This window comes from Polypterus senegalus, chromosome 8, assembly GCF_016835505.1.
Source record: "Polypterus senegalus isolate Bchr_013 chromosome 8, ASM1683550v1, whole genome shotgun sequence".
Classification (NCBI taxonomy): Eukaryota; Metazoa; Chordata; class Cladistia; order Polypteriformes; family Polypteridae; genus Polypterus; species Polypterus senegalus.
Genome location: NC_053161.1, coordinates 73,902,361 through 73,915,877, shown reverse-complemented (window position 1 = coordinate 73,915,877; position 13,517 = coordinate 73,902,361). Strand labels below are relative to the sequence as shown.

The following is a 13,517-nucleotide window of genomic DNA, read 5'->3' as shown; positions in this document are numbered from 1 at the left end:
AGATAGTCTTGTAAATAGACATTTCTATAAGTGATCAAATGTCCAGCTTGACATTTCCAAATTGTAAATGCACTGACTTGTATCCAAACCCCCTATACTTCCTCAATCCTGGTTCTTTTCCTGTGTCTTCAGATTTCTGTGTACAGGTATGGCAGTGATTATTTCACTCAAAACAAAGAAGGTGGTGGGGTGCTATTTTCAGCTTTGCCTATAGCAGCAAAAAATGCTTGAGCTACCTTGAGTAGATGTAATGTGAACTGTGCCCAATGATGGACTGGTGCCTTGTGGCCAACTATTTTCAACTAGATTAAGCCCAGTTAAAAAATGCACAAGTGAAAAATTCAATTTTACCTTTTGATATATACAACCAAAACATATTTTTATTATAATCACTGATCCCTAATGGTTCCATAACTTATTTATTATAAGCAATGTTTTGATTAATTCATGTCGCCTTCTGTACATATTTTGATTTGAGAGAACTTCTGTAAATTCATATTCGTGCTTTGCACTATTAAGATTCACAGTTTATATTTTAGTAAGTTATGTCAATAAATCGCCTCCTGGAATCTCTGTTTGATATTATAAAGTTGTTTACTGGTACTATTAGTTTATGCTACACTCTGATTATATGCACCAGTTACTTCAAAGGGTCACTCGCAAACTAAGCATGCTTGCTTGTTTGTCTTATCGCCGCGCGTGTATCATGCTGTTGAATACGCATGCGCGTTAAGTCGCGGACCTAGCGCGCACGCCGACGCATCTGCCAGTGTTGGTGGCCGTCACGTGATCGTTTAGGGTTTGTTTAAGCCTCCCCTTCTTTTTCCTTCTCTGTGCTCGTTGCTTGGTCTGAAGGAGGTGAAGTTAAAATCAAAATCTCCAGAGTCTTGTTCTAGTAACACTGGCTCGCAGAAGCGTTGTAATTCTGGAAAAATGGGCAGTGAGTATCCTATTCTAGTCAAGGAACGCACGGTGTAGCGCTGCGGGCGTAGTGTCGACTTCGGCTGCAAGTTACAAGTCAGGATCAAATGTGGATTTGGAAGCGCGTCTGCCATGTGGACATGTTTCCATAAATGTAGCATTGCACAGTAAATAGCCATAGTAATTTTATGTGACACACCAGACGGTTTCTGTATGTTGTCACAGCAGAAATTAGCGATGTTTGGCTTATTACTGAAATTTCCGTCACGGTATTTTGGAACCCAATATGTTTTTTACCATGTGATCATTTCGGTTGTTTTCATATTTAGTGTCTTGAATCTGTGTTACGGGTTAGTATATTCAAAGTCAAATATGAATCTTTTAAACACCTCCAGGATTGGTGGATTGCAGTCGCGCCCTATCTGTCCTTCAAGGTAAACCAGTGAAAATTTGAAACTTACAAATGTGCACGCTTGTGCAATAAACGCAGTTAATGTACTATTACCTACGTGTCATGACCAGCATCGAACATCGTTATTCCTACAAATTCAAACCTTTGAGCTTCGCCTGCTTTTTTTTCGACAGGTTTTGTGTTGGCGTTCATTTAGTTGTGGCATCCGTGAGGTTCACTCGATCATCTGTCCATTAATTTTCTAAACCCACTTTACAAATCCTTTATCATATCCTAGCCAGCATTGGGCGCAAGGCAGGAACACATAGACACACGCGTACATCCGGGCCAGTTTAACATTGGCAACCCACACAACCCGCATGGCTTTGAGCTGAGGGAGGAGTCGCACGTGGACACGGGACGTACATGCAAACTTCACGCAAGAGGGACCAGGGATGCGAATCCTAGATTCCTGTAACGTAGTTGAATCCGTACCATTTTTGGGTTTAGTGACATAACCCAGATTCATGCATTTATTTTAAACTGCATTAAACCTATGCCGCTACAGATTACGAATCTGCTGTCATGTTTTTCAGATCATGCTGTTTAGTCAAATCCGATTTTTTTTTTTATTCAATTGCCAACCCCTGGAATATTTTCCTTATTTGTTATATGAATAATCATTTAATTTATCTTCTCTTGTATTTTTTTCTGTGCGTTTGTTTGCTTTGTAAAGTGCCTTGTGGCGGTTCTTGAAGTAATAGCCACTTTACCAATAACAGTTTTTCTCTCTGGTGTAGTAGTTGTTTTGTCATTCTTTTTCATTTAAATAAATGTATATGTAAAAGTATTATTCTTGAGAAATGCAACCTAAATCGCACATGTTATACTCCATAATTAATAAAATATGCACGTTAGGTGGATTGGTGGCACTAAATTGGACCTTGTATGCATGTGGTTTGTGTCAGTGTGTTCTCTTACAATGGGCTGGCACCCTGTTGTGGGGATTGTTCTATGGTGTCTATGGTGTATAAAGTGCACAATGCATTGCTTTGCAAGGTATGACCAAATCTGTATTGGGTATACTTTTCTCAAAGCCTTGTAGCTTAATCATAACAAAACAAATACAGTAATTCAGTTTTGCTCCAGTGCTGCTCATTATTGTGTCACATGTTATATGTAACAGATTATGTAAACAGACATGAAAGTTTGCAATCAAAAAGTGAGACATTTATTTGCCATCTTTATTTTTAGGTGGCACTGGAGAAAAGATGACTGCTTATTCTCTTAGATGTTGTCATTTTATACTTCTTCAAAAAGAATTTTACTATTTTAACATCCATCTATCTAGTTAGGAGTCAGGACTACACTGAACCCTATCTCTGAATAAAGTTAAATTTGTCACCTCTCAAACCTTACGATTAAATATGACTTACTTTTGCAGTTTACATCACTTAAAATAGGATTACATCTCTGTTGGAAATAAAAGAAAACCAGGATTTGATAAGACAAGCTGTGTAAAACCTTAAATATTTTCCAATTAATTTTTTGCCCTTATCTCCAGTGTTTCTTTGAGTTTGACAAAAAGAAAAATGAGAATAATATTGTATAGGCATAACCTACCCACCTGGCATGTTGCCCGCTACCGCAGTAGTAATAATAATGTTTGTTTATAAAGCTCTAGCTGTGTTACCTGGCTTCCCCTTGGAAATTTATAAGGCAGTGGGCATCAGTTAATCAAGTGTATGTGTATCAAAAGTACTATGTACCTAAGTGCATTTTTTTGCGTACAATATTTGTAGTTTTTTTATATAACCAAGGGCTAATATTGACAGGTACTGTGTTATAATGGTTAAGGCCTTGGGATTCAAACCCTGAGGTTGTGGGTTCAAATCTTGCTACTTGCAGTTTCACATGCAGTACGAGATGAATTGTGATGTGTAATTGCATCTTATAATTGGACTATGATATAGCTAAACAGTTTCTGTCACATTGGCTGTCTTGTAGTGTGAGCAGTTACATGACCCAATTTTCTGATGTTGTTATCAAATTTCATTGTACATCTATCACAGTGTATTATGCCTTAAGTATTACTGCTGTCATGCTAATTTTTATATTTTTGATTTAAAAAATCTCTCTTTTAGCAAAAACTAAATGGCCATTGACAAAAGTATCTTGGGAAACCTTTACTGAAAGAACCTGAATTAAACATACACGATGGTAAATTACATAGACTATGTACGTCACATTCTCTCTATGTAAAACAGACATTTGTGTGTCCAATTACTTCTTTTCCTAGTTTATATTTTGAGATGCCTGTGGCTATCATATTTTTTTTGTAATATATCTATATATATATATATATATATATATCTGTATTGATATGTCATCAAAGTGCTGCACAATAATAAAAGGGATGAATAATCCTACATTAAGCAAAATATAAAACACATAAAAGCAAAATGAGGTATTTTTTAAAAATACTTTTACAAGTTAAAAAAAATATCAATAGATGGGGAGGAGACAGGCCATACAAATATTTAAAACGAATAGAAGAGTTTTTACCATTCTTCATACAGAAAGAGACAGCCAATGACAAGAACTATGAACAGGGGAGGATTTTCCCCTAGTACTAGTGCAGATAAGTATTCTAGCAACATCATTCTAAGCTTTCTGCAGTGGTGCATTTTGGAAGGCCAGCATGAAGGGTATAATCCAGGCAACAGAACACAAAGGTGTTAGTAAGCTTTTTGCATTTAGGCCTTGTAATAAAGACATTACTAATATTTTTCTTAATAAAAACATCAAGTGAATAGAGCACCCAGCTTTCCAACAACAATCAAAACCTGAAGCAAACTTTTTTGTCTCTCTGCCTTATCCCTAGTATAGTGTCCGGAGGAAAAAACCTTTGTGTCAAAGTGCATTTCTTCAGACTGTAATCACATTTTTGACATCCCATCATCTACTTAAAATTTGAAATTGCCATTAACTGTTCAGTTACATTATGATGGAGTTTAATACTACACTTTCATTTTTTTCACAATTGAAATTATGTGTATTTGGTAGTGGTGGGCATTGTTTAGAACCTATCAATATGATAGTAATCCAGTTCTTGAATCAAAATATAATATTGCTCTTCTTTGCAATTTTTGAAAAGTCTGAAAATGGTATTCTATTCTACACCATATTTCAGTGCATTTATCCCTTTTAAATGACTGAAACTGAAATGCTATCAATACAAGCAAAAAAAACTCTTGACTCAATTAAATATGTTTATTTTCTATAAAAGTATTTTCTGAACAGTGTCTGACAACCTTTGCAGTAATGTCTATGTGTATGTATCTGTCGGCATGCAAGCCAATGGACATGTTAAGTTAAAAAAAAATCACTCAATCTGAATCTTAGCCCAATTACTAGTACTGTAAAGCAGTTTTTGCTCCACAGAGACAATAATTTTGCTTTTTTTTTTCAAATTTTTCTTGTACATTTGTAAATGAAGTTTAGCAAGACTAGAAAAGGAGAGTGAATTTTTTTTCTGGTTTGTAGTATTTTGCTTCCAGCTGTATTTAGGGAAAATTTGCTGAACACACAATTTTTTTTTTTAAACTTGGAAATGGACTAAAAATATATTTTGACACTTTCCACAGTAAGACTGAATATTCAATTATGGTACTTAACATACACATCCATACATTGTCTAAGTTTTAGCTTTGGGTATCAGATGAGCTGTTATGTAGTAATGCTGTCAACAACTAATTCAGTATAAATTGTTTCATATTCAAATTAATTCTTGAATTTATTCAAATCTGTGTTTTAAAATATTAGTACATTGTTTTAAGATGTTGCTAGTCATCACCCGTGGCTCCACCCACACAGTAGTGAAACACAACCAACTTTAAAAACCAATAAACAAAAAGGTATTGATAGCTAAGCACAGGCAAGGTACACTTCAAAACCAAGAGGTAGACCAACTCCCCACTCCTGATGTCATGCTTCCCCCTCTCCTCTGCCTGCAGCCTCTATCTCAGGTTAGCGTGAATACAGTGGTGTGAAAAACTATTTGCCCCCTTCCTGATTTCTTATTCTTTTGCATGTTTGTCACACAAAATGTTTCTGATCATCAAACACATTTAACCATTAGTCAAATATAACACAAGTAAACACAAAATGCAGTTTTTAAATGATGGTTTTTATTATTTAGGAGAAAAAATCCAAACCTACATGGCCCTGTGTGAAAAGTAATTGCCCCTTGTTAAAAAATAACCTAACTGTGGTGTATCACACCTGAGTTCAATTTCCATAGCCACTCCCAGGCCTGATTACTGCCACACCTGTTTCAATCAAGAAACCACTTAAATAGGAGCTGCCTGACACAGAGAAGTAGACCAAAAGCACCTCAAAAGCTAGACATCATGCCAAGATCCAAAGAAATTCAGGAACAAATGAGAACAGAAGTAATTGAGATCTATCAGTCTGGTAAAGGTTATAAAGCCATTTCTAAAGCTTTGGGACTCCAGCGAACCACAGTGAGAGCCATTATCCACAAATGGCAAAAACATGGAACAGTGGTGAACCTTCCCAGGAGTGGCCGGCCGACCAAAATTACCCCAAGAGCACAGAGACGACTCATCCGAGACCCCAGGACAACGTCTAAAGAACTGCAGGCCTCACTTGCCTCAATTAAGGTCAGTGTTCACGACTCCACCATAAGAAAGAGACTGGGCAAAAACGGCCTGCATGGCAGATTTCCAAGACGCAAACCACTGTTAAGCAAAAAGAACATTAGGGCTTATCTCAATTTTGATAAGAAACATCTCAATGATTGCCAAGACTTTTGGGAAAATACCTTGTGGACTGATGAGACAAAAGTTGAACTTTTTGGAAGGCAAATGTCCCGCTACATCTGGCGTAAAAGGAACACAGCATTTCAGAAAAAGAACATCATACCAACAGTAAAATATGGTGGTGGTAGTGTGATGGTCTAGGGTTGTTTTGCTGCTTCAGGACCTGGAAGGCTTGCTGTGATAGATGGAACCATGAATTCTACTGTCTACAAAAAAATCCTGAAGAAGAATGTCCGGCCATCTGTTCGTCAACTCAAGCTGAAGCGATCTTGGGTGCTGCAACATGACAATGACCCAAAACACACCAGCAAATCCACCTCTGAATGGCTGAAGAAAAACAAAATGAAGACTTTGGAGTGGCCTAGTCAAAGTCCTGACCTGAATCCAATTGAGATGCTATGGCATGACCTTAAAAAGGCGGTTCATGCTAGAAAACCCTCAAATAAAGCTGAATTACAACAATTCTGCAAAGATGAGTGGGCCAAAATTCCTCCAGAGCGCTGTAAAAGACTCATTGCAAGTTATCGCAAACGCTTGATTGCAGTTATTGCTGCTAAGGGTGGCCCAACCAGTTATTAGGTTCAGGGGGCAATTACTTTTTCACACAGGGCCATGTAGGTTTGGATTTTTTTCTCCCTAAATAATAAAACCATCATTTAAAAACTGCATTTTGTGTTTACTTGTGTTATATTTGACTAATGGTTAAATGTGTTTGATGATCAGAAACATTTTGTGTGACAAACATGCAAAAGAATAAGAAATCAGGAAGGGGGCAAATAGTTTTTCACACCACTGTATATCGCTCCTGCAAGCGAGCTATGATTCTTAGTGCGATGAGAGAAGTTGCAAAATCAACCGGAATGTTCAAGCAAATTCTACAAAAAACCCAATCTAAATCCATTAAGTAGTTCTCTTGTGAGAAGCGGACAGACAGGTAGTCATGTTTTATTTATATATATATATATATACACACACACACACACACAGAGTTAGGTCCCTAAATATTTGGACAGAGACAACTTTCTTTCTAATTTTGGTTTTGTACATTACCACAGTGAATTTTAAATGAAAAGTGCAGACATTCAGCTTTAATTCAGTGGGTTGAACAAAAACATTGCATAAAAATGTGAGGCAACCAAAGCATTTTTTTAACACAATCCCTTCATTTCAGGGGCTCAAATGTAATTGGACAATTGACTCAAAGGTTATTTCATGGGCAGGTGTGGGCAAGTCCGTCGTTATGTCATTATCAATTAAGCAGATAAAAGGCCTGGAGTTGAGTTGAGGTGTGGTGCTTGCATGTGGAAGATTCCGCTGTGAACAGACAACATGCGGTCAAAGGAGCTCTCCATGCAGGTGAAAGAAGCCATCCTTAAGCTGCAAAACAGAAAAAACCCATCGGAGAAACTGCTACAATATTACAAGTGGCAAAATCTACAGTTTGGTACATCCTGAGAAAGAAAGCAAGCACTGATGAACTCAGCAACGCAAAAAGACCTGGACGTCCACGGAAGACGACAGTGGTGGATGATCGCAGAATCATTTCCATGGTGAAGAGAAATCCCTTCACAACAGCCAACCAAATGAACAACACTCTTCAGGGGGTAGGCGTATCGATATCCAAGTCTACCATAAAGAGAAGACTGCATTAAAATAAATACAGAGGGTGCAATGCAACGTGCAAGCCACTCATAAGCCTCAAGAATAGAAAGATTGGACAAGATTGAAGATTGGACTTTGCTAAAGAACATCTAAAAAAGCCAGCACAGTTCTGGAAAAACATTCTTTGGACAGATGAAACCAAGATCAACCTCTACCAGAATGATGGCAAGAAAAAAGTATGGAGAAGGCGTGGAACAGCTCATTATCCAAAGCATACCACGTCATCTGTAAAACACGGTGGCGGCAGTGTGATGGCTTGGGCGTGCATGGCTACCAGTGGCACTGGGACACTAGTGTTCATTGATGATGTGACACAGGACAGAAGCAGCCGAATGAATTCTGAGGTGTTCAGAGACATACTGTCTGCTCAAATCCAGCTAAATGCAGTCAAATTGATTGGGCGGCGTTTCATGATGCAGATGGACAATGACCCAAAACATACAGCCAAAGCAACCCAGGAGATTATTAAAGCAAAGAAGTGGAAAATTCTTGAATGGCCAAGTCAGTCACCTGATCTTAACCCAATTGAGCATGCATTTCACTTGTTGAAGACGAAACCTCGGACAGAAAGGCCCACAAACAAACAGCAACTGAAGGCCGCTGCAGTAAAGGCCTGGCAGAGCATTAAAAAGGAGGAAACCCAGCATCTGGTGATGTCCATGAGTTCAAGACTTCAAGCTGTCATTGCCAGCAAAGGGTTTTCAACCAAGTATTAGAAATGAACTTTTTATTTCCAGTTATTTAATTTGTCCAATTACTTTTGAGCCCCTGAAATAAAGGGATTGTGTTAAACAAATGCTTTAGTTGCCTCACATTTTTATTCAATTTTTTTGTTCAACCCTCTGAATTAAAGCTGAAAGTCTGCACTTCAACTGCATCTGAGTTGTTGCATTTAAAATTTATTATTGTAGTAGACAGAACCAAAATTAGAAAAAAGTTATCTCTGTCCAAATATTTATTGACCTAACTGTGTGTAATATATATAGAGAGATGAGGTACATGTAGATAGTTGACCTGCTGTTTTCACAATACTTTATTAAACTGTTGTACTAAAGTAAAATCTGAACACCTCTCAGATGCCAGTAAAAGTACCCTGTTATGCCTTATGTTTTTATTTTAAGGATCTTAGCCTTGTTGTCTTTTGTGAATGGGTCTTCTTTGTGGTATTCTTGGAAATTAAACTTTGACTTGCCAGGTACAGACTTGTGAATGCTGTAGACATATGTGATGAGTGATTTTAGCTGGCGTTTCTTGACTGCTTGTTTTCTGTCTGATTTAAATTAGATTACAAATTCTTAATTTGGTACAAATCAGACTAAGCTTTCCCAAAAGCTGTAGCTGGAAGAAAAATTCCAGTTAGTAAGATGCCAGGGTACTTCATTTTAAAAACACAATGCTTGCAATGTACATGTTTCCAATTTTTGAAAAATTGTAAAAAACCTAAATTAATCTGAATTAGTGTTGGACTATATGATCAAAATTCTATATCACACTATTTTTCAAAATTGTACTGGTTTCACAGTATTCAGCTGTACATGTATTTTTTTCCATGCATGAGTTAACCACATTTTCCACTGCTATTGCTGCAGTAGACTGGCTAAGAATAACCTATTCCACTGTCATGAGAATTGTACATTGCACAAAAAAAACATTTTAATGTGCACAAAAGTATTAATAAAGGTTTGCATGGCCCCATAAAGTGATAGTTTTCAAGGAGGGGGCCACTAATAAAGAGAAGGAATCATATTGCATGACAGTTGCAGTCAAAATATGCAAACAACTTAAACTAAAATTTTCACAACATATTGTCAACCATCCAAAGAGGCATTTATACTTAGTAAAATATCCAGAGGTGCTTGTCAAAAGTTGTATTGCACTGAACATGTCTTTAGAAAAGGAATAAATAGTAAATATTTTTTGTAAACCAACTACACTTTTTCTTAATGTTAACAATCTCTGTCCACTGACAGATTATACACATATTAAAGTGACTTTTTAAACAACTTTACCATCGTTAAACTACATAATATTTAAACTAATAAATAATAACAATAAAATAAATAATAGTACAACTTCCAGTAATAATACTATTTGTTCAAAACGCGATTGCACGACCGCGGGGAGTTAAAGAGGTGATTGGGGCGAGTCGCACCCGATCGTTCTCTATTGCTTCTTCGGATTACTGCGGCATGTGCTTAAGGCGTTGCTCCCACAGAGATGTATATTTATGGGCCGTCTGGATAGGGGGAAGCAAAAAAGAAAAGATAGAATACAAGGAGGTTAAAGAAGGGAAAAGGCAGTCATGGGAGACGTTACATACACCAGGAAGGTGAAGGCAGCACAAGCTGGGGCTCCGTGAGGGAGTGCAGGCTGAGGCGATCTAGGGGCTGGTTCACCCCACTGACTAAGCGTGTAGAGTGGGGCGAGCGAAATGTAAGACCTCCCAATGGATCTGAGGAGCGACTGAGTGAGCGCGAAGGAAGACGGGAGGTGTGCCGACCTCAGACGGTCTGGCTGTGCAGTGTTGCGGCAGCCAAGACAGGAGTTGGCAGAAAGCAGTTCATGCTGCAAAGGCTCTGCCAGCAACGCCTGTAAAGGATGAGCCGTGGAGACAGAATTTGGTGTGCTGCAATCGGGCAAGGAGAGAGACTGCATTTTAACCTCTTTTAACAGATTTATTTTTTGTGGATTTTATCCCCACGTTTCACCGGTTTTATGGATTTGCTGTTTATTTGGGTACTGTATTTTTCTGAACACTGCACAATGGACACTTTTGGTTTTACTTTTGACTGTTTTTAACAAAAGCACTTGAGCACTTTCCACCATTCAATGAGATTTCTCAGCTCATCTCGGTCATAACTATCAACGGTGTTATGTGGGAGTCTGTAGGGGACTGGCATCATCACAGTATTACACAGTAACCAGGTACATTACACAATATTGAAAAAACAAAACAAGTGCTACTTGGCTTGCAGTATTATCCAGTAGTATAGAAACACATTTGAACATAATGGTCCACATCCAAACTTTTAAAACCAAAGTATCTTCAGACAACAGACACTGCACCTTTTTTCGTCAAAAGTTCTTCTGTGTCGTCATGTTCAATTTTATTGTCTGCTTCAGCTTCCGTTTAGGAATGTTGTCTGTCTATTGTCACTGCTCAATACCTCCACTAACGCATGTACTCTGTTGCATGCCTGTTTAGCGATGCAGCAGAGAAAAAGGTCCCCTCTTAAACAGTTTCCCGCTCTGCCATGTTCTGAACGTTGTTTAGTCTATTTAAACCGGTGTTCCGGTAGAAGAAAAATAAATATCATAACAAAAATAAAAAACGGTTTTTGGTATGAACCGGTATATCGCCCAGCACTAATCTGAATGTTCAACTTAAAGAGCATTTTTATGGAGAGAGCGTTTGGCATAGAGTTCTTTATAGCAGTACCATTTATGGTACACCATCTTCTGGTATATAGCAAGGAATGCATTTTGTCAAGCGACTAACAATAAAATACTATCCGTATACAGTCAGTCAGTTATTTTCCAACCTGCTACATCCTAACATAGGGTCACGAGGGTCTGCTGGAGCCAATCCCAGCCAACACAGGGCACAACGCAGGAAACAAACCCCGGGCAGGGCACCAGCCCACCGCAGGGCACACCCACACATCAAGCACACACTAGGGACAATTTAGGATCACCAATGCACCTAACCTGCATGTCTTTAGACTGTGGGAGGAAACTGGAGCACCTGGAGGAAACCCTCGCAGACACATGTATACAGTACATTCCAAAAACTCTCACACCTACAAATATTACCAAAACTGCCAAGCTTCCTACATATTTTTTCCCCATTTTAAAAATGGGGGTGGGGAATTGGGTGTTTAGCCTTGGTATATTGATGAAGTATTGTTTCAGAAAATGTTGTAATTAATGAATTGCTCTCCGCTCCACCTCTAATATTTTGCAACAACTCTGTGCTCCTGCTGGTTAGTAAGACAGCCTCAGTTAATTGTTTGTTTGGATTTTTGGCTTTTATATACCATGTTTGTAAATTTTCTTATATTGTATAGTGCTTTATATATGTAACCTGCCAATGCTAAATATAATTTAACACCAAGTTCATGAAGTCTAATTCAAATGCATATTCTTTCCTTCTCTAGTAAAATTTTTGGAGGTCATAAAGCCTTTTTGTGCAGTCCTGCCTGAAATACAGAAGCCGGAGAGAAAGGTAAAGTGAACAAGTTAAGCATTTTTATTATTAAAGAAAATGCATATTAGCACTGTTATCTGCATGGGGGAGACTATAATACCATCTCAATATCAGGTCTTTATCCGTGTTGGTTTTAAGTCCAATCCAAATACAGTATCCTCAATAAGATATACCTTCTCACCCAACTGAAGCAGGCACTCATTCAAATTCTTTCCCTTTGACATAAATGGTGTAATAACAGGCAGGGGTAACCATAAAGGTTTGGGCAATTTGGACCCTGTATACTTCAAAGAATGCAAAAGCAATAAAGTAATGTCTTTATAGAAAAATAGTGCAAAACAGAACTGACATAGGTTGGTATTGGTTGGATATATACTGTATGTTGGAGATGGGAAGAGGAGGGAGCTGGTGAAAACAGAACTGGTAGTGATGTCATCAGGAAAAGGGATTGTGGTTGGTGGATATTATGTCATTAGGAAATGATTTCTGTTCAGGGTCTGAAGAGGGAAACAAATGAGAGACTATTACTGGACAATGCCACCCCTTGACTTGGCTGAGAATCTTTTGTTTTTAAACCTATAAACTGTCTCCTAAGCACACGTGTGTTACAATGGACATTGTGCCTTTTTCGATTTTGTCTGTCTTTCCTATCTCCATCTGTGATACAGTAAACCCTTGTTTATCGCAGTTAATCCATTCCAGACTTTACCGTGATAAATGAATTTCCACAAAGTAGGATTTTTTATTAATAAATCTAATTTTTTCGCAGTTAGAGCATAGAAAACCTGTTTATGACCTTCTAAATACGTTTTTTAACATTATTAGAGCCCTATAGACATGAAATAACACCCTTTTAGTCAAAAGTTTAAACTGTGCTCCATGATAAGACAGAGATGACAGTTCTTTCTCACAATTAAAAGAATGCAGACATATCTTCCTTTTCAAAGGAGTGTGCATCAGGAGCAGAGAATGTCGGAGAGAGACAGAGAGACACAGAGAGAGAGAGAAAAGTAAACAATCAAAAATCAATAGGGCTGTTGGGCTTTTAAGTATGCGAAGCACCGATAAAGCATCCGCAAGGAAGGGATCAATGTGAAGGTAGTGTTTCAGCATTTTTTAGAGGAGCGTCCGTATCTTCTAAGCAAACAGCCCCTCTGCTCACACCCCCTCCGTCAGGAGCAGAGAATGTCAGAGAGAGTGACAGAGGCAGAGAAAAGCAAACAATCAAAAATCAATATGTGCTGTTAGAGCTTTGAAGTGTGTGAAGCACCACGAGGGAAGCATATCGTATATCATTGAGGAATTTTATTTAATACGTAATATGTGCTCTGATTGGGTAGCTTCTCATTGGCCATCCGCCAATAGCGTCCCTGTTATGAAATCAACTGGGCAAACAAACTGAGGTAAAATTATAAATTAAAAGACCCATTGTCTGCAGAAATCCGCGAACCAGCAAAAAATCTGTGATATGTATTTAGATATGCTTACATGG

At 38.0% G+C, this 13,517-nt stretch overlaps 1 protein-coding gene across 1 annotated transcript in view; it reads left to right on the top strand.

Moving 5' to 3' along the window:
- Positions 1 to 819: 819 nt before the first annotated feature.
- LOC120534053 (protein transport protein Sec61 subunit alpha) overlaps positions 820 to 13,517 on the top strand; it is a 58,328-nt gene continuing 45,630 nt past the window's right edge. The window contains exons 1-2 of the mRNA XM_039761293.1: positions 820 to 940; positions 11,976 to 12,043. Of these exons, the coding sequence (XP_039617227.1) occupies positions 934 to 940; positions 11,976 to 12,043 (75 nt within the window). The 5' untranslated portion in view covers positions 820 to 933. The remainder of the gene's footprint in view (positions 941 to 11,975; positions 12,044 to 13,517) is intronic.